We start from the raw sequence: 19,381 nt of genomic DNA on the forward strand, positions 1-19,381 counted from the left end.
AGAATTTAGAAAGCCTCTTCAAACAACAAGCAAATATATTAAGTCACCAAAACCTAAAAACATCAACCTATCTTATAGCCAAAATCGATTCAAATCCCAGAAATTTTAATCGGCGGCGACAATCCAACTTGGTTCGTTCATGAGAAAAACTCAAGTTCTTGATTTATTAGTTAGATTATTACTAGGTATTTCTAATTGAATGAAGGGTATTTTTGACTCTTAAAAAGTTGGTGCCTTTAAAAATGTCCTTCAAGCCTATTTGTATAACTTACTTGGGGCCTAGCTAGTTAAAAAGATAGGTTGTCTTTTTAACAAAAAAATACAAGAAACGGCCCAATTTCCTGTTAGGGAAATCCCCACCTTTTGCTAAATAAACTCCTTTAGTGACACAAAAAATTGGGGCGCCTTCAAAATAATAAAGGGGTGTTTATAACATAAATACTTCTCCCTCCAAGGCTCCAAGTCCTCCAACTATCGAACAAAAGCCCAAATCGCACTCCATTCTGAAAACCCTAAATTTTATCTGAAATCAGGGAGGAAGAATCAAAACAGGGAAGAAGAATCAAATCGAACTAGGTTTGCATTCGAACTAAACGCCCCTGCATTCGAACTGTGCACCATCTCTCTCTTCTCCGTTGGTGTTGACATCTTCATCTGGTAACTCTCCCACTCTTTTTGCATAACTAGGTTATTTAGAGACACATTTGCCGCAAGTCGACTTATCAATTTCAGTTCAGATTCTCAACTACTCATTCTGCATCTTAAATCAAATTGAATGCCCAAATGGGTTTACTTGGAATAGATTAATGAAAACACATTTGAATAGAAATTATCCTCAATCTACTATTTTCTTATAAGAAAAGAACTTTGAACCTGATAATTACACTAACCCAATTTTAATTCAAGCTTGTTCTGTTAGATTGTTTGTAAAAGAAGGAAAACAAATTCATAATCATGTTTTGAAAACGGGTTTTCATTTAGATGTTCATGTTTTAAATACTTTGGTTACTATCTATGGTGTTTGTGGGGATATTAGAGATGCGCCGAAACTGTTCGATGAAAGTCCTGTAAAAGATTCAGTATCATGGAATTCGATTTTGGCTGCTTATGTTAAAATTGGAAATCTAGAATAAGCAATCCTAATTTCTAATGAATTATGGTTTTACAAATTAGAAATTAGGAATTTGGGGTGCTAGAATTAGGAATTTGGGGTCTCGAACAGAATTTTTGGTTCTAAAATTGGACTCTAAAATTGGGTTCTCTGAAACTTGTAAATTGGACTCTAAAGTTTTTTACTTTTAGTCAGTGACAACCAGATCCTCTATCTTTCTCATCTCTCTGAAATTTTATACTCTTGAAATTTCAGAGCCCAATTCATTTTATACTCTGTAAATGAGGGTGGTAACCGAACGACCCATTTTTGGTTTTATTCTGTCCATAGATTACCAGCCATGTATATTCTTCATCTATCTTAACTCTAATTTCACGTTTGAATTTAGTATTATGTGTATCTATGAATAGTAAATTTAGGGTTTTTTTTTGTTTATACTGTTTTATAAAGTAAATATTGCTACTGTTTTCTTAGTTTTTACATGATTCAAATGATCTATTTAGACCCATTCTTGTAATGGAACAATCTGTGCGGTAGTTTATCTTAATTTCTTCGCTAATGTTGTTATAAGAGCCACTCAAAAACTGTAAATTATGAGAAAATAGTCCCACATGAATGTTATCATAAACTTTGAATTATGATCGATAGAGAGGTAGAGACTACTTCAGCACAAAACTTAGCCAATGCTTAAGAATAAATTTTATCAGAAAAGAAAGATACATTACTTGTTGAGAGATCACAAAAGTATAAATAACATTGGCAAACCAGTCTCTAAGCAGTCCCTGACCTTAAAACACCACGTAAATCGTAGAATTCGTATAAATTTTTGACGAGCATTTGTGTTTAATTACGGAAGCAGTGGTTTCAAACTTCCCTCCGATGTTTATTGTCAAAATTGCGAAGTTAGAAATACTTTGAAGAATCTCACAGAAATAAATTTGCAAAGGAATTAAATATATACCTGCGGAAATCCCCTTCTTAATCTCCCTGAGACCTCCTAAACTAATGACTGAAACAATAACTACTTGACTGAAGTACCTTAAAAACAGTGATTTCAGTCCAAACTCGAACACTTTGACTAATCAATTTTGTATTGGAATCAGACGACCTTGTGTAATGGTTTGAAAAAATTGTTTGTGCCTGGTGGGCACGAGTTACAGCCTCCTAGAGATATAAAGCAAAGAGTATGTTAGGATATTGTATATATGTTAGTTCATATCACCTATTCAATCGCCTTTTTTTCTTCGACTTGTATATGTCTCCGTTAGAGTCACAAAGAGCATCAATGAACAACCACGACGATAGCAGAGCCAATGAAGAAGATGATAACGGAGAAGTCTTTCTGGATGAAGACGATATTCTCGAAGAAATCCATGTAGATGATGAAGGTAGGTTTAGTTCTTTCCTATCCGTCTCTTCTTTATAGCAAATTAATATTAATACAAACATTTCTCTTTTTGATCTCCCTATTTATATCTATACTGGATGCAGACCTTCCGGATGCAGACGATGAAGACGCTGGATCTGATGTTGATGTGGGTATGATCTTTCCCCCCAATTTTGTGTCATTTTAGATCTGTCAGACTATTAGGTTTTCCTTTTTTTTTGAAAGTATTACTGTTTTTATTAACTAAAGTTTCGATCTTTATAGTTGTATCTAGTTTCCACTTTCTAATTTTCCGAATAGAATCTCCTATGTTTGAGCTTAGGGTTCACTCTCAAGTGGTTAGTTTTGCGAAAAATCAATAGTTTGTTGATTACTCCTGTACATAATGCAGAGCAAATCTAGAAAATGAATCTTTAGTTGGGAAGTAATTGATTTAAGAAGATGGTTAGTTGATTAAATTGTTTATGGTTATTTGGATTTTTGGCTTGCTTAGATGGTTATAACTCTTATGATTGCAGATGAAGCAGATGATTCCATGCACATATTCACTGGCCATACTGGTATAGTCTCTACTTAGTTTTCTCCTCTGAATATATAGAAGTTAATTATACTTTTCTACTTTGCTACTTCGCTTCTTACTTTAGTATGATTGTTTCACAAGTTTGTGATTTGTGCATTTACATGAAGCTCTAGGCTCAACTTATAAGTTACTGAATTTGATTTATCTATTGTCATACTCAAACTACAAAATTAGTTTTAGAAGATACATAGAGAACATTACAGCAATTAGGAAGTATTTTTTGAAATTGTTAAAGCTAGCTTAGCAAGTATTTTTACCCTGCACCTGAAATACGAGTCGTCGGACATGTCTTAATTTTCATGAGCTTTAGCTTTTCTGCTATCTGTGCATAGGCGAACTCTACACAGTTGCATGCAGTCCTACCGATGCAACACTAGTGGCAACTGGAGGAGGAGATGATAAGGGATTTTTGTGGAGGATTGGTCAGGGAGATTGGGCTCAAGAACTCCCAGGTATATCTATGATTCAGCGGAGAAGTTCTGTCGATTAAGCTCCAAAATCATCCAATACTTGCATTTCTTTTTTATGCATACAGTTACCAAGGATGAGCAATTGCTAACTCTCTCTGTCTCTTTTTCCCCTTCTCTCTCTCTCTCTTTCTCCTGTGCAGGTCATAAAGATTCTGTTTCTCATTTATCGTTCAGTAAGGATGGCCAATTGCTTGCTTCAGGAGGCTTCGATGGAGTAATTCAAGTTTGGGACATATCTTCGGGTACCCTCAAGTGCACACTTGATGGTCCTGGAGAAGGCATTGAGGTAACTCAATAAGGCATTTCACGGTAATATTATTGTTAGGAATTGAATGTATTAACTTAAGTTTTATCGGAACTTCATTTATCAACTCAGTGGGTCAAATGGCATCCAAGAGGACATTTGGTTTTGGCTGGCTCGGAAGATGCAAGTATTTGGTTGTGGAATGCTGACAAAAGTGCCTACCTAAATACATTCTCTGGTCATGCTAGCAGTGTTACTTGTGGCGATTTTACCCCCGACGGTACTATTATTATTATCAAAAGCTTCTCAATTATTAGCTTTAAATCTTTATATTGGCAATTTTAAATATTATAAATTTGTATTTTGATGTGCTTGTCGTACAGGTAAAACAATCTGTACTGGTTCTGAAGATGCATCATTAAGGATTTGGAACCCAAAAACTGGAGAGAACGTGCATGTTGTTAAAGGTGATTAGACGCTCTCCAGTCTTTACGTAACTACATGAACTGTATAATTGGATAATTACAAGTGTGTCTGACTAGCTTCAGTTTCTTGCCTTAAGTTTCTCAGCTTTAATCTCTTCTAGTTGTCAGACAGTCCTCAACATGACAACTACTAAATCCTTATTATTTCATGTGCAGATAGTATTTGAAATAACCTTAATCCATGATGTCGGGGCTACCTTCTCTTTTTTTTTTTTATTGTTTTACAATTCTTTGTATTTTTTGTCATGTTTTAGGTTATCCATATCATACGGAGGGGTTGACATGCTTGGCGATAACATCGGACTCAGCTCTTGCTATAACTGGTTCAAAGGATGGTTCTGTACACATAGTGAACATAACAACTGGGAAGGTTTGATCCACTCTAATGATGCTTAATACACATTACTTTTGGTTATTCACTAGATTGGAGTTTTGATATATAATAAGTAGCTCTCTAATAGGAATTCTCTCTGTTCTTTCCAGGTGAAAACTTCTTTGGTTTCACACACTGATTCCATCGAATGTGTTGGACTTTCAGCAGGGTACGTATATAAAGTATTTGAGTATTTCGAGCAGATCAGAAATTATTGAAATAGTTTTACAGTTTTGGTCATTATGCTTCATGCTCACATTCATCTTCGAAGTCATATCATTAAAACAACATGGATAAAAACATTGGTTCAGATTCTAGGATCTAACTCTCTGTTCACTGAAGTGCTTGAAATTAGATACCCAAAGTCGGGAGTTGCCTAGTGTCGGGTTTTCTTGAGGACCCAGTAATCTATATATCAATCCCGACTTTTTAAGCAAACTTGTTTCAAGGATCCAAGAACGCCAAGAAAGTTTGAAGATCTTCAATATTAGTATTATCTTGAGATATGATCGGAAATAAATTTTTGTTTTTTTGAAAATAAACTATTGTGATATATCAAGTTGTCTCTATAATCGATTCATTATCACATACTTACTATTCCAAGTTTTCCTTGCAGCCACCCGTTTGCAGCAACAGGAAGCATGGATCAGAAACTAATCATTTGGGATCTACAGCATTCAACACCTCGCTGCACATGTGATCACGAGGTAAGACCGATCACCTAATTATTACTAAATTACCCTGGCATGGTTCACTCAAAAAAACATGTTCATTTACACAAAACAAAATTTCAAATCCGCTCCTATAACCACAAGAAATAGACTTCGAACCCCTATGATTTCCAACTGATTTGCTCCTTGTGCACACAGGAAGGAGTAACATGCTTATTGTGGCTTGGTGAGTCTCGGTATGTAGCTAGTGGAAGTGTCGACGGAAAAATAAGAATATGGGACAGTCTATCGGGTGAATGTATGAAGACATTCAACGGGCATTCTGATGCTGTTCAGTCCTTGTCTGCCTCTTTGAACTTAGATTACCTTGTTTCAGTTTCCCTCGATCAAACTGCCCGTGTGTTTGAAATTGCAGAGTTCCGTTAGGTAAGAAGCTCTCCAAGAATCATAACTTATTGATCGGCACCTTAACGGTTAAGTCTTATGTAATATGTACAATTTTGTCAGAATACTCATTAAGGCTTAGTTTGGTATTATTGTCAGATATTTTATTTCAAAGTAATAGTTATAAGTTCGAATATAAGTTTTATGATAGATTTGAAAAAAGAAAAAATCATATACCATACCTGAAGTCAGAGGCATTACTGAGTATCATAAATATAGATGTTTATCCACGTGAATTCTCCTCGTACTTTTCCAGATCCAGCCTTCTTTTACAAATATAAATGCTCTTCATGCCCAACCAACAGAACTCAAGAGAGACAGAGAGAGAAAGAGAGGTTTGAGGGTTTAATGTTCTTAAATATAAGAAAATATATGTTTTTGTCACTAATAATATTAGTAAAATTGGATAAAATTTACTCGGCCAAATTATCTTCTGCAAAATGATCTACCCGTTTTTTGTAGGCTTCAGCTCCTTACGTGAAACTTGTAATCCTAACAGGTACTGAGACGTCGTTTTGATGGAGATGAATATTTGTGCTTGATCTCCTAATTTCTTAATTAGCCATACTAATCTGAATTAAGAGGGTTCTTAATATTTGATTAACTAAAACCTAGGACAAGTTAAGTGCAAATATAAAACCGTTTTGTTTTTCTATTCTTTTCATTGCTGGGTATGTAAATGGGTTGGGGGGAGTTTAACCAGATAGTCATGTGAACTTCTACATTGAGATCAGTCCCATGAATCATGTGAACTTCTTCCTTCTTCATTTATTTCCACCCCTTCTCTCTCTCCCAAGAGGAAAGATATATGAATATCCTTTCATCCCCTGCCAAATTACTTCTACTCCCTCTCTACATTCTTTCACATTTGGCTGGTTTTATTCAAGATTTGGTTTTGCAAGAAGAGAAAAAAAGAAGCAAAGAACATGAAGAAGTCTATGTCTGTTAGATCCCAAATGGCTCTTGTAATTGCACTAATCTTATCGGTGACAACTTTCGGTAAAAGTCTTCGACTACCACACGGTAAAGTTACCATCCGAATTTATCAATTTGTTCTTCATAAACTACGTATTTTTCTTACCATCTATTTGTTGAACGTTTCAGTCAGCTTGAACGATGACGGTAGTTCTAACAGACAAGGAACAGTTATGCTATCTAAGGTTTGTAGTTAAAGATCTTTGTCTGTTGTTTCTTGATTAGATTAGTAACTCTATTCTAATGTACAAAAACAGAATCTAGGTCTTATAGGTTGTTGATTACAACAGACACTACGGTTTAAACTAACTATATTCGCCCTTTTCCTTGGATATTCATTGAGTACTAGTATTTTGTAGGAAGGAGTGATACTAAACGATGAACAAGAAACGGAAATTTATACAACGGGTTCAAGTTTGCCAGATTGTTCCCATGCATGTGGACCTTGTTTCCCATGCAAAAGAGTGAAAGTTAGTTTCAGATGCGAAGCCGTTGAGTCTTGCCCTGTAGTCTACCGTTGTACCTGCAAAGGAAGATATTATCACGTCCCTTCGAATTAATTGGCACATTTGTTTGTCACTTTAACCCGATAAAAGCACTGGCGTTATCGTTTTGGAACTAGGACTCTTTTATAGTTTGAGTTTGTCGGCAGCAACGAAAAAAACATCTATAATGTACTCTTGGTAAGGGTTGAGGGGCAAGACATTGAGGTTTGTGTATTGTGGGTAGGCTTTTGAATAGTTAGGAGTCAGGGTAGCTTTGAAGAGAGTTGGATTTTTGTTATTCCTTCCTTTTGGTTGTATTGGTATAAAATTGAGATGTACCTTTCAGTCTATTTGAACCTGTATGCTCCAAAGCACCAATTTCTCCTCTAACGTACGAAAATGAACTCACACATTTTTGCCGATTATCATTGTAGTTGAATAAGAACGGGGAACAAATTCACACGAAATTGATAGAGTAAACAATTTCATTAAAACAGATAAAAGGTTTCAAGCTCAAACTCAAAAATTTCAATCAATCAATGGAATCAATCATCCCTTTACAAGATAAGTGAAAAAGAAAAGTATGAAGATTAGCCTACATCATTAGGCTTAACAAAAACCAACTAAAAATCAAAAAGGGAAGAAAAATAGTGAACCCCAAAAAAAAAGGGATAGTGGTAGAGATTTACAAAAAAAATATTCAAACAGATAGAGAACACAAATCTTCGAATATCGTTCTGATGTTAGGCCTCTCATTTACAGAGAGAATACACTTAAGCGAAGTGGAAAGCAATTCATTCATGGCAGTTCTCGAAGATTCTTCAGCACCTGAAAGATCTCTATCTATGCAGTCCATTCCTCGTCCTTCGTGGGCACACAATCTAACCCAATCCGTGAGATCGACAGCTCCTGATTGGCCAGAGATTATATCACCCGCACTTCTTCTAGTTAACAATTCCATTAATATCACCCCAAATGCATAAACATCTGCCTTAAATGAAGGTAGAGGTTTTGCCGCGTGAGTTAGCTCCGGGGCAGCATACCCAAGTGCGCGCAAATTCAATATCTGTTCTGCAGTTCCATCAGGTGTCATTAAACGATGAAGAGCATAATCTGTAATTCGAGCAGTCAGATCCGTGCCAACAAGAAGTATATTTGTCGGCTTTAGGTTACCATGAGGAATGCCTTTATCGTGGAGGTAACATAAACTTCGAGCAACATCAACTGCAATTTTTAGTCTTTGTCTGAAAGACAACGAGGAATATCTTCGAGGGGTTCCTTCTGCAATTTTTAACATTATTAGTCAAACAGTTGCCGGTATGAGTGGTATCAGAAGATACCAAAACATGAATAATGTTTACGACTTCCACCATTATCATGAAGCAAGAGTTTTTTCTACAGTACTAGGAAGTTGCAATACAGGCAAAGATTTTACAATTTCGACAATTTAGAAGGACGGTTATCCAAATTCATAATGACACAAACAAGACAGTTTTTCTTTTATTACTTGGGTATTTTTCTGTCTGTCAGAGTGAGTTAACCTGCTTTTCTGTTGGCATGATTTCAAATAAGATTAGTTTACAAGACAAAAAGTGAGTTGGAAAAACACCTATTACATCTCAAATTATGAGTTTTAACAGTACGATATCCAAATCTTCTGTTAGGCGAAAAAAGGATAAATGATATTTTTTCATGTACCCACTAGATCAACAGAGCAAGAAAACACTAAATTTTAACTAATATTAAAAAAGAACAAGTTAGCAATTCTTACCATAGAGATGTAGTGACAAGCTATCTCCTTGAACATAATCTGCTAGAATAAGCCTTTCTTGCTCTTTAGGCCCCCAATAATATGCCCGCAGAGGAACAATGTTTTGGTGTGTAATAGATCCGACTTTTTTCACTTCCTTCGCAAAATCCTTCTTTTGCTTTACCAAGCCTACTCTCAACCACTTCACTGTCAACATATGGCCACTATCAAGGGTAGCCTTATACAGAGTCCCATGGCTGCTTCTACCCAGAACTTCTGCTGGGGCACGAGACAGTTCCTCAGCTGTAAATACAAGTGAACTGTCAAGAAAAAACAGCTCTCCAATCAATCGATCGGGTGAATAGACATTTAACATTACAGGTTGCTCATGTGAGTCGATCAAACGAGGTGAGGAAGATAAAGAAGACCCTGGGGAAGACCGCCATCCGGGGACTTGAGGGTTATCTGGCGCATTACTTTTTGTAGATTTTGAACGCACTACTTTTCCGACAGGCAAACATTGCTCTATAGTTTCAGTTGGCAATTCTTTCTGCCCCGACAATGATCTAGAATTTGATGCAAGTAAGTTATCAGTAGAGAAACTCAATGAAGATGATGGTGGTACATCTGATGATTTTGAGAATTTGAAAAAGGAAGGCCGAGTGAAGTTAACATTTAACCCTGTGTTTTCACTGTTAAATCCATTTCTTCCATGAAACTGATGGAACTGGGCCCGATAATAAGCCAGCAAAACAAATGCAATCATGATTGCAGCTCCCACGGAGGCAATAATAATTGCTACTCTGATAGTAGACCTTGACCTGTTACGTGAGGCTCTCTCACGTAAACCTCCAGAACCATGGTCAGATGAAACCATGCCTTTCGGAAGTTTTAATAAACGATTCCCAGGACGAAATGAAGAGATAGGGAAGTCCTTCAAATTTTCTGGAACATTACCAGATAGATCATTGTAGGACACGTTGAATACCTTCAGATTTGAAGAAAGATCGTCAGGGATCTTACCATCGAATTTGTTGACAGATAAGTCCAGGTACTCCAAACCAGTAAGTTTGCTCAATTCAATTGGTATCTGTCCAGAAAGGCCGTTACTTCCAAGATTCAACAACTTAAGCCTCCCAAACTTTCCTACTTCCGAAGGCAAAGAGCCAGTTAGTGAGTTCTTGGAGAGATCCAGAGACTCTAAGGGCGGAGAAGTGGGTAGAACTAATAATTCCGATGTCTGTGAGCCTGGAAAAGGGATTGGCCCAGTAAATTGATTTCCTGAAAGATTCAGATTTATTAAGGACATTGAAGTGAAGAAGCTTCTCGGTATAGACCCACTAAGTTGATTAGAACTGAGGTCTGCTGAAGACAACCTAGGAGATTCTCCTATTGCAAGAGGCAAGCTACCCACTACAGTATTGTTGCTTATGTTAATAGAAATCAACGTCCCAAATTGGGAAGTCAAGTTTGGAAAGCTTCCTGATAGTGCATTTGAACTCAAATCAAGCACCTCTAATGCGTTTCCCCAACTCTGCATAACCGACATGTCTCCAGAAATCTTGTTTTTGCTCAAATCAACCCTCACACAGCTACCCAAAGTTAATGGTAACGAGCCAGATAAGACATTTGATGAGAGATTCAGAAACTTTAATGTCGTGGAGTTTATACCAACAATTGAACCTGCATTCAGAAAATACAAACATTGAAGACTTCAGATGGAATCTCTACGAGGATTCCACAATAAATAGAATTAAGAAGCGGCTCATGACACTTATTAAGCATAATCTCGTATCCAATAACGAATACAACGTCAAGATCAAAGGAAAATGCATCTATATTTGATGTGTCCTCCAGTTTAAGAGCAGTTTGACCAAAACCATAAGTTTTATCTTCTTTATCGACCATGACGGAAAGTAAAAAAAGCTGAATATCAATTGTACAAGACAAAGTATGAACGGTTTTCTAGTGAATCGACAAAAATGTACCAAACTAAAAATTACAATAACAATTCTGTACCTGAAAATCCATTTCCACTGAGGTCAAGTTCTTCCAGAGGGATCATGGTCCCAAATAACTCTCCTGGTATAGGTCCCTGTAGCTGATTATTGCCTACCCTCAAAGTGTGAAGACTAGGTATTGAACCGAACGAAGGAAGCTGACCAAATATTTGATTGTTACCCAAATCCAGAACTTGCAAGTTCTTAAACAACTGAATTGACTCGTCCGAAAAGAACCCACCGTTTATTTTATTATGACTTAAATTCACGTAACGAACGGTGTTACCCAAGGTCGAAATCTTCGAAGAAAGCCCACCATAGAACAAATTGTAGCTCAAATCCACTTTTTCAACATTCCTTAGCTCGGAAAATAGATCACCAACATCCCCCCAAAGCTCATTCGAATGCAAATCGAACACCTTTAATTGTTGCAAATTGTTGATTCCATTTGGAAACCCACCAGTGAAATTATTGGAAGAAAGATCTAAGTAATTTAAACCCCAAAGGTCATTAATCTTAGCTGGTATAGGTCCATAAAATTGATTCCTTGATAGATCTAAACGTTGTAAAGAAGTCATTGATCCAATAGAAGGAACAAGTCTACCAGTTAATGAATTCCCAGAAAGACTCAAATTTTGTAACATTTTGAGTCCAATTAAAGTAGAAAACTTCAAATCCCCAAATAAACCTAATCCATCAAGAGCAATTCCAGTAATAAATGTACCTGTTTGGTCGCAAGAGATCCCAATCCAGCTTTTAGGGCAACCATTTGGTTCCATAGATGATCTAATCCATGACTTAGTTATAACACCAGAAGGATCACTTTGAATCCCTTTCTGAAATTCTAGAAGAGATCGAACTTCATCTTCAGATGAATCTACAAAAACTAACAAAATAGAACACAAAACAACCAAACATAGATTCAGATTGAGATGCATTTCTCTCATAACTTCCTCTTTTAGATTCAAACCCTAGTACTACTAACTAATAATAATCTTCAGTCATGGAGAAGGAGAACAATAATAATAGCTTTGATGGAACCGTTGAAACCCTAGAAGTAGAAGAAGTCGTCTGTCTTCTACTCTCTTCCCTAAAACAAGAACGAATAAAGAAAAAAATGGAAAGAATAGAAGTCAGAAAGTTAGGTTTTTTATATTTTGAGAGAGAGAGAAAGAGAGAGTGTGTGTGTGTGTTTTTATACAGTAGAGAGAGAAAGAGGATACAGAATTTCCGTTAAAATGGCGGTTTTTAGAGAAAGAGAGGCGGGAGGAGGGCGGTATTTTCTTTGTGAGAGAGAGAGAGAGAGAGAGTATGTATGTGTTGGGTTGGTGGGTGTGAGTAACTACAGTCTGTAAAAGACGTCCTTTTTCTCTATCAATGAAATCATGGCCCCACTCATATGGCTACTACTATACTACTTAACGGTTACTTTAATGCCGTTAACTCTGTTTGTGTGAGAAATGTTTCAGTACAACCCGATTCATTTCATTTTATAACCTTCATATGTGACCAAATCACCATTTTACCCCCCAAAAGATTGTCTAATCTGTCTTTCTGACCCCCAACTAACATTTTTGTTACAAGAAATGTTAAACTATGATTTTCTTTCTTTTAGGTTTACTCTTATAATGATTAATCTGAATTACATTTTCTCTTCCTTATCTCTCTTCTTCGTCCTTCCGAACCTCTACTAAATTCAATATTCTCTCCGAAGATACAAAGTGTCAACAACCTTCAAGCTTTTCTTCGTCACGATAGTACAAATATCTAAAGTCGGGCTCATTTGTCTTCATGTCGATTAGTATGGATCTCATGGAAGTGTTTCACTTCAAATTCTTCTCTTATTAACAACTAATTTACAAAACTGCATTCTAATAATTATATGTTTCTTTTAAAGATAACATTTATTAGCAACAAAGTTCGAATCATGGTGGGACCTAATCTTTTCTTTTTTACAAATATATATATATATATATATATATATATATATATATAATATGTAGAATATTAGTTTTTTCAATTATTCCTATATCGTGTCCGGCGGTGTTTAAGTATTGTCCAGTTGTAAACACGGAATATTAAGTCAAATTCAAATTAAGATTTTCCGAAAAAAAAAACAGGACAAATTGAGATGAAAAAAGTTCCTTGAAAAAAATAAGATGGAAAGTAGGTTCCATGAGTTTTCTCTACACATGGACAACATCTATCCGTCAGAAATGATCACTTATTGATTCAACTCGGCAAAATATCTAAAAATTTGAAACATATAATATTTATAATATATTTCTAATCGGAATAATCATTTAATATTGCACCCTATTTTACAAGATGAGAAGTTTGAAACATATTTTATACCCAATGAGAAACCTACAAAATTTTAGTTTTAAGAAGATCGATAAACTAAAAGAGCAACACAATAGTAACAGCAACAATGGCATTACCAAGGTGCAAAGGAAATGAAGACAAGGTCTATACTTGTTTGCATATACAACCTTTCTACTCCTCACAGCCGAAACCATCCATCACGTGTTCTTAATAGCTCATCTACTGTTAAATCTGCAGATAACAACCCCAATCATGAAAACCCGAAAACCAAATAGTAAAATTGATGTCTTTGTCTTCTAAATTAGTACAGACACACAATTTTCAGAGATTCGAGCTCGACTCATATTAGCTTACTTGATACTTATCTGCGAATAAAGGATGATAAGCATGTCAAGGTAAAAAGACCAGATATTCTAAGATGATTGAACTTGTTTGGTAGAAAAAACAATTAGTGAAACTTTTTGGGAAGCAATTGGGCTTCAGAGGATATAAACGGATATTGGATGTTGTCATATACGAAAAATATCAACAAAGCTAGCAAAACATATAGGAAAGCAATCGGGCTTGAGAGAACCTAATCGGATATCAGAAGAAGTTATCACATTTGAAAGATAGGAACAATTGTTTTCTGGCAGATTCGGGATTGAAGTTGCATGATCTTACATAAACAGGAAATACCGAAACAGAACAATATATTTTAGAATCTAAAAGTGGACACAGTAGCTAGTGTTCTATCCAAGATCATATTTTCAAGATGTACATTTATTTCCTCTTCTTTCTTAGAAGGGTACCTTTCGGAGATTGTTATGCAATAAAAGTGGAACATAAAATTCAAAAATCTTTAACGAAGTAAAGGAGATTGAAAGTGTTTCTGATGCCCAATTGTAGTACTGTACAATTGAACGTATGGGTACAAGAAACATGACAAACACAAGTACTGTATGTCCATTTTCTGTGTTCAAGTTAAATCCACTGTCCCCCTGTATATCAGCTATACTTTTAACCTAAGTTGGCCGATAAGTTTCACTTTCAGATAAATCACATACCTTTATCGATAATAAGTAGGTAGACGAACTTGGTTTACTATAACAAGCTAGAAGCTACTCACATAAATTCAAGGTAAATAACATTGGGAAGAAATTCACAAGATAAGTATAACTTCATTAAAAAAGAACAAGGAGGAACAAATAGATAAGTTATGAAAAGCTCTAGATTGAGATAAATCTTATCTTACCCCAAGTTAGATGGATACCCAGTCAAAGAACCAGTCACTCCATGAATCCTCGAAGAAGATGACTGCCCAATGTTTGAATTTGGATAAGATTGCAACCCATTAGAAGCAGGATAAATCAGAAGTGGAGCTCCGAGAATCGAAGGAGTACCACCCAAAATACCACTTTGTCTCCCTAGTAATCCCATTTGAGTAGGTGGGATTAAACCAGGGTTTGAACTCCCAGCCATCAATGGATTAACAGAACCCGGAAGAAACCCATGATTCACATTAGCACCTAATCCACTATACATTAGATTTAAACTAGGATGCTGATTAAAGCCTGTCAAATTCTGTGAAGTTGATATTAATGAAGAACTGGTTTTATTCTCAAAAGCTTTCTGACAATGCAATTGGTGCCCTTCAAAGATTTTGAAAGGTTCTTCAAGTGCCCTTTTAGCTCCTTCATAAGATTTATACACAAAAAGAACAAAACCCCTTGATTTTCCTGTCAACATATCAAACCCTAATGGTCCTGATTCAAGTTCCCCAAATTTCATAAAAAAAGTTCTAAGCTTTAAAGGATCAGCATCAACATGAACATTAGTTACATAAATCTTCCTCAAACTACTATCATTCTGATTATGTACCGTCGGTACCACCGAACCAGCAGAAGCTAATCGACAAGAAGCAACTCTATTATCAATTTTCTTCTGTGGAATTTTTAGGGCTTTTTCAGCCTCAACTCGAGACTTAAAAATAATAAAACCATATCCTTTAGATTTACCTGAATTTCGATCAAAAACTAATTTACAATCGTCAATTTCACCAAATGATGTAAATACAGAAACTAGGGTTTCACGAGTTGTATCCCCGGAAAGGCCATGAATGAATATTTTCCGATGAGAAATGTCTTGATCAGCAGTGGTTTGTATTTTTCGAAAGAGAGAAGAATCGTTTATAGCGGCATTAGAGAGGAGATCGATCAGTTGGGTTTTCGAGTAAGGTTCAAGGAGTTTATCGATTTTGTTTGATTCTGATTCGTTTATGGAGTTGGAAGCGATTAGGGTTTCATCAAGATTAGGGTTTTCGATGATTTTCTTTTCAAGTTTGAGAATTTTGGAGAGGATTTGTTTCTTTTGGATTCGCTTCTTCTTCCTCTTGTTTTTCCTTTCCTCTGTCTTCAAACTTCCCATGGCCAGGAAAAATTGGGGAAGAAGAACGAACCAAAACAAGTGAAGAGAATACAAGTTGGACTGAGTTATAGTTTGTAACGGGATTATTGATATGTGCCGTCGACAATAGTCTTATTCCGACGACCAACTCACATCGAAAGTATTTTTTTTTTTTGAAACCAAGGGAACAAATTCCATTAATAAGTGATTGAATCACAATGATTACATGGATGAATTCTTATTTCTCTCCTCTGAATACTTCATGAGAGTTACATGCCTTTAAATGTAAAGTGTCTCATGAAGAGAAAGAAATTGGACTAGACACAGACACTATTGGGATCCTAAAGATTTTCTGACGACATTTTCGACAATTTTCCTATAAAATTTCCTATTTTCGACGGTTTTATAACAACATCGTCGTAAATAGTCTTCGTTTTTGTAGTGATCTCAAGCCAAAATACATTGCAACAAGTATTGTGTGTTCGTTATCTTAACAAAAAAAACAAGTATTGTGTGGTAAAATTATCTCATATTGGTGGTGATTTCTAAAACATAAGTGACATATTTTAAGGTCGTAAACATTGATGTACAGAGCAGACAAGTTGGCTAGCAACTCTTAAGGCTAGTACGCACGTTTCTAAACACATTATAGTCCTTGTTTTTATCATTAGACGTATTACTGCTAGCAACTCTCAAAGGTTAAAACTAATAAGCACATTCCTAAACACATGATGAGTACTTGCTTTGAAAAAAAAACACATTATAGTCCTTTTATCATGAGACTTGTTATACTACTATGTGACATAGACATATGGAAGGATGAATCATCTAAAGTGACCCAAAAACTAACCCTTAAAAGTCATGATGAGTACTTGCTTTTAAGTGGATGCTAAGGAAGATTTTGCTAATGAGAGTAGACTTTTGTTAATTTGACTAAATTGACTTATAATGTTGAGTCTTAGAGATCATATTAAAGCCTCAGAAATAAAACTTATTGTTATTCGACCCCTCCCTTTTCCTCCCTCTCTCTTGGTCACCTCTTTTACGGACGCCTCTGTACAGTCAGACCACCACTTCTCTCTAGCTCATAACTCATCTCTAAGGATGTCAACAGGGTGAGTTTGAGACGGTTCACCCCCTTCCTAATTCCATCCCATCAATAAATTGATTTCGCCACATCGTGCCAATAGTTAATCAGGGTGGAATTTAATTACCATACATCTCCCAATTAAAACACAGTTTAATCATCACCGCTGCATTTAATGTGAAACAGGCCAGTCAGTCATATCCGGTACAAACAAGAAAAAGTGTGTTTTGTTTCAAAATTCTAATTGGAAGTAATAAGTTGGTAAAAGAAGTTTATAACTATGAAGAAAAAGTCGGGATTAATCCTCGAGTACTCCCCGACTACTCCTCAGTCCCCATCTTGCCGACTCGACTAGAGGCCAAAACGCTAGTCCCGTGGAATTCTGACTAAATTCCCGAGTCGGTCTGACTAGGACCGAGTCGACTAGTCAGGCTAAGCGAGAATATTTAGCTGGCCCTATTTTTTCTTTTGCTCAAATCGACAAAGTTGGATTAGGATTTGCTCATTCGGCTTCTTCACCCTTCCTCTCCCCTCCAAACATCGTTCTAACTAGATTGAAGTAATTTTGAAGTTTCTTCCTCTCCAAACAAGATTCCAAGTTCCTCTCTCTATCTTCTCAATTCTTTTTAGAACCCAGATTCTACTATTATTCCCAAAAAACTCAAATAAATGTTAGTTTTTAGTGTTTTATACTTCATTAATGTTGTAGAACTTGTTGATAATTAGATGTCTTCTTCTTGGGGATAAATTTCTAGTGTTTATACTTCTTGAAAGCCCAAATACTTATATTTATACCTGTTTATAATTATATATACAAAATAGACTATATATTTATATTCTACGACTAGTCCCGTATAAATACGACTAGTAGCGACTAAGCCTAGTCCCGAGTCCGCCGACTGTCCCCTTTGCCGACTTTTCCAACATAGGTTTATAAGAACTGTTTTAGTTTATCGACACCCAACTGATTAAACAATGTGTTCAACAACAAATCAGAAAAACTGATTAAACAATGTAAAATATGAAATTGATAGTCTAAGATAAAAAGTTTGATGAACATAACTATAAATATAACATAGTCATCCGGTGGGAACATAATTTACTACCTAATACCAAATCCGCCCCATATCCCATTATTATTTTAAACTTATCCCATACCTGACCCGTTAAATAAACGGGTCGGTAAAACCATCCCATTACGAACAGGTTGGGCCGATTTCGGACCAAATTGCCACCCCCGAGTCATCTCCCTCTCTACAAGTTGGCTCTCTTGCTCATAACTCATCTCCCTCCCTACAACTTCTCTCTGATCCTCTCTCTCATACGTCATAACCTCTGGCTCATATCTCACTCTCTCTACAACTTATCTATCTCCCTCTCTCATAACCTCTTGCTCATAACTCATCTCTCTCTCTCATAACCTCTTGCTCATAACTCATCTCTCTCTCTCATAACCTCTTGCTCATAACTCATCTCTATCTCTCTACAACTTCTCTATCTCCCTCTCTCTCTCTACAACTTCTCTCTCATAACCTCTTTCTACCGACCGTTTTGAAGCACATCGGCATCTACCGACGGTTTTGAAGCACATCGAGATCATTGGACAGAAAGCCCTTCTGCTACACCAAGAGTGTCAGTTGTTTAACAACAATACCAATTTACCAACCACAAACATTGAAAGGAAGCTTTCTCTTCATTCTGAGATCACCTAATGAGTTTACAGTCTATAGTTCTGAACAAATAGAGGATATGAAAAAGCCCTGAAACTTGGAGAGCTTCATGGAGCTATACTTTAAGAAAATTTTCTGACGATGATGTATTTGGGTATTCTTTGGTTGGTCTGGATACACACAAACGAACACCTAGAACAGCCTATCAAGCTTATTCATATAGTGGGAGAGCAAATATAAACTACTTGCCCGCCTTTGATCGTGTAATTGTAACGGAACACATGAAAAGAACGATCTAATCATGCACAAAAATCATCCACAACACAAAACGAATTTCTTTATTTGAGCAAGTCGATTCTTTCTTCTGTGCTTCATTTCATGAATTTAGAGTTAGAGTTAAGAATCAAACGATGGAGTTATAGATTGTGTTAATTGGTTCTTCTTCGAATTTCCAGAGAGAATAATTTATATACAACTTATACACCATACACCAACAAGTATTAACTTGCTATCTACCAAACAAATACAGAGTATACAGATTTTCATCATACAAAGCAGATACAAAAATCAAGCTTTCATTATCAACGTTATCATGTTCTTGTTGAATAGATGATCCGATCACTTTGATACCAAGTTCTTCAGTGGATAACGAATTGCGACATAAAGGACATGTTGCAGAGTAATATTGTAACCATTTATTCAAACAAAGAATATGAAAAACATGTTTACATTTCAATTCTCTGATCATTTCACCGTCTATGAATTCAGATAAACAAACAACACAATCGTGTGGTTCATCATGCGATCCTTTTTCGTACCGTTTCACTTGATATCTCTCATTAATCAGACCCATATGCATAACTGCTGAGATTAAATTCTCATGGAATCTCCACATTATGTTCTTTTCGGAGATTGAATCAAGAAGAGGGAGGGAATCAA

General features: G+C 36.0%; 3 protein-coding genes and 1 long non-coding RNA gene across 4 annotated transcripts; 2 read left to right on the plus strand and 2 right to left on the minus strand.

Moving 5' to 3' along the window:
* The first annotated feature begins 454 nt into the window (after nucleotides 1-454).
* On the plus strand, nucleotides 455-6,063 carry LOC147569527 (transducin family protein / WD-40 repeat family protein). Its single transcript, XM_086656017.1, has 12 exons — nucleotides 455-657; nucleotides 2,380-2,499; nucleotides 2,603-2,650; nucleotides 3,017-3,058; nucleotides 3,411-3,530; nucleotides 3,689-3,834; nucleotides 3,925-4,072; nucleotides 4,176-4,259; nucleotides 4,532-4,647; nucleotides 4,761-4,819; nucleotides 5,267-5,357; nucleotides 5,520-6,063. The coding sequence occupies exons 2-12, from the start codon at nucleotides 2,397-2,399 to the stop codon at nucleotides 5,745-5,747; spliced, it is 1,185 nt and encodes a 394-aa protein (XP_086512143.1). The 5' UTR covers nucleotides 455-657; nucleotides 2,380-2,396; the 3' UTR covers nucleotides 5,748-6,063.
* Nucleotides 6,064-6,669: 606 nt separating this feature from the next.
* Nucleotides 6,670-7,166, plus strand: LOC147569528 (uncharacterized). Its single transcript, XR_015231305.1, has 3 exons — nucleotides 6,670-6,788; nucleotides 6,870-6,925; nucleotides 7,100-7,166. It is a non-coding gene; the product is annotated as an uncharacterized LOC147569528 (long non-coding RNA).
* Nucleotides 7,167-7,730: 564 nt separating this feature from the next.
* LOC147569529 (Leucine-rich receptor-like protein kinase family protein) lies at nucleotides 7,731-12,413 on the minus strand. Its single transcript, XM_086656009.1, has 3 exons — nucleotides 10,995-12,413; nucleotides 8,997-10,658; nucleotides 7,731-8,506 (listed from the first exon to the last, which is right to left on the minus strand). Exons 1-3 carry the CDS (start codon nucleotides 11,920-11,922, stop codon nucleotides 7,926-7,928), a joined length of 3,171 nt encoding a protein of 1,056 aa, XP_086512135.1. The 5' UTR covers nucleotides 11,923-12,413; the 3' UTR covers nucleotides 7,731-7,925.
* An 845-nt stretch (nucleotides 12,414-13,258) lies between these two features.
* On the minus strand, nucleotides 13,259-15,938 carry LOC147569530 (UBP1-associated protein 2A-like). The gene is made up of 2 exons (XM_086656016.1): nucleotides 14,535-15,938; nucleotides 13,259-13,531 (listed from the first exon to the last, which is right to left on the minus strand). The coding sequence occupies exons 1-2, from the start codon at nucleotides 15,704-15,706 to the stop codon at nucleotides 13,516-13,518; spliced, it is 1,188 nt and encodes a 395-aa protein (XP_086512142.1). The 5' UTR covers nucleotides 15,707-15,938; the 3' UTR covers nucleotides 13,259-13,515.
* Nucleotides 15,939-19,381: the final 3,443 nt, after the last annotated feature.

The sequence above is a fragment of the Eschscholzia californica genome, unplaced genomic scaffold (assembly GCF_041429995.1).
Source record: "Eschscholzia californica isolate CP2 unplaced genomic scaffold, dmEscCali1.0.p SCAF_1, whole genome shotgun sequence".
Classification (NCBI taxonomy): Eukaryota; Viridiplantae; Streptophyta; class Magnoliopsida; order Ranunculales; family Papaveraceae; genus Eschscholzia; species Eschscholzia californica.

What these genes read in the sequence shown, in the direction of transcription:
- LOC147569527 (XM_086656017.1), top strand. Translation starts at nt 2,397, where the DNA reads ATGAACAACCACGACGATAGCAGAGCCAATGAAGAAGATGATAACGGA. An exon ending in CATATTCACTGGCCATACTG is followed by an intron (nt 3,059 to 3,410) that starts GTATAGTCTCTA and finishes ATCTGTGCATAG; the next exon opens with GCGAACTCTACACAGTTGCA. An exon ending in TGAACATAACAACTGGGAAG is followed by an intron (nt 4,648 to 4,760) that starts GTTTGATCCACT and finishes TGTTCTTTCCAG; the next exon opens with GTGAAAACTTCTTTGGTTTC.
- LOC147569529 (XM_086656009.1), bottom strand. Translation starts at nt 11,922, where the DNA reads ATGAGAGAAATGCATCTCAATCTGAATCTATGTTTGGTTGTTTTGTGT. An exon ending in CAGTGGAAATGGATTTTCAG is followed by an intron (nt 10,659 to 10,994) that starts GTACAGAATTGT and finishes TTCTGAATGCAG; the next exon opens with GTTCAATTGTTGGTATAAAC. An exon ending in CTTGTCACTACATCTCTATG is followed by an intron (nt 8,507 to 8,996) that starts GTAAGAATTGCT and finishes TAAAAATTGCAG; the next exon opens with AAGGAACCCCTCGAAGATAT.
- LOC147569530 (XM_086656016.1), bottom strand. Translation starts at nt 15,706, where the DNA reads ATGGGAAGTTTGAAGACAGAGGAAAGGAAAAACAAGAGGAAGAAGAAG.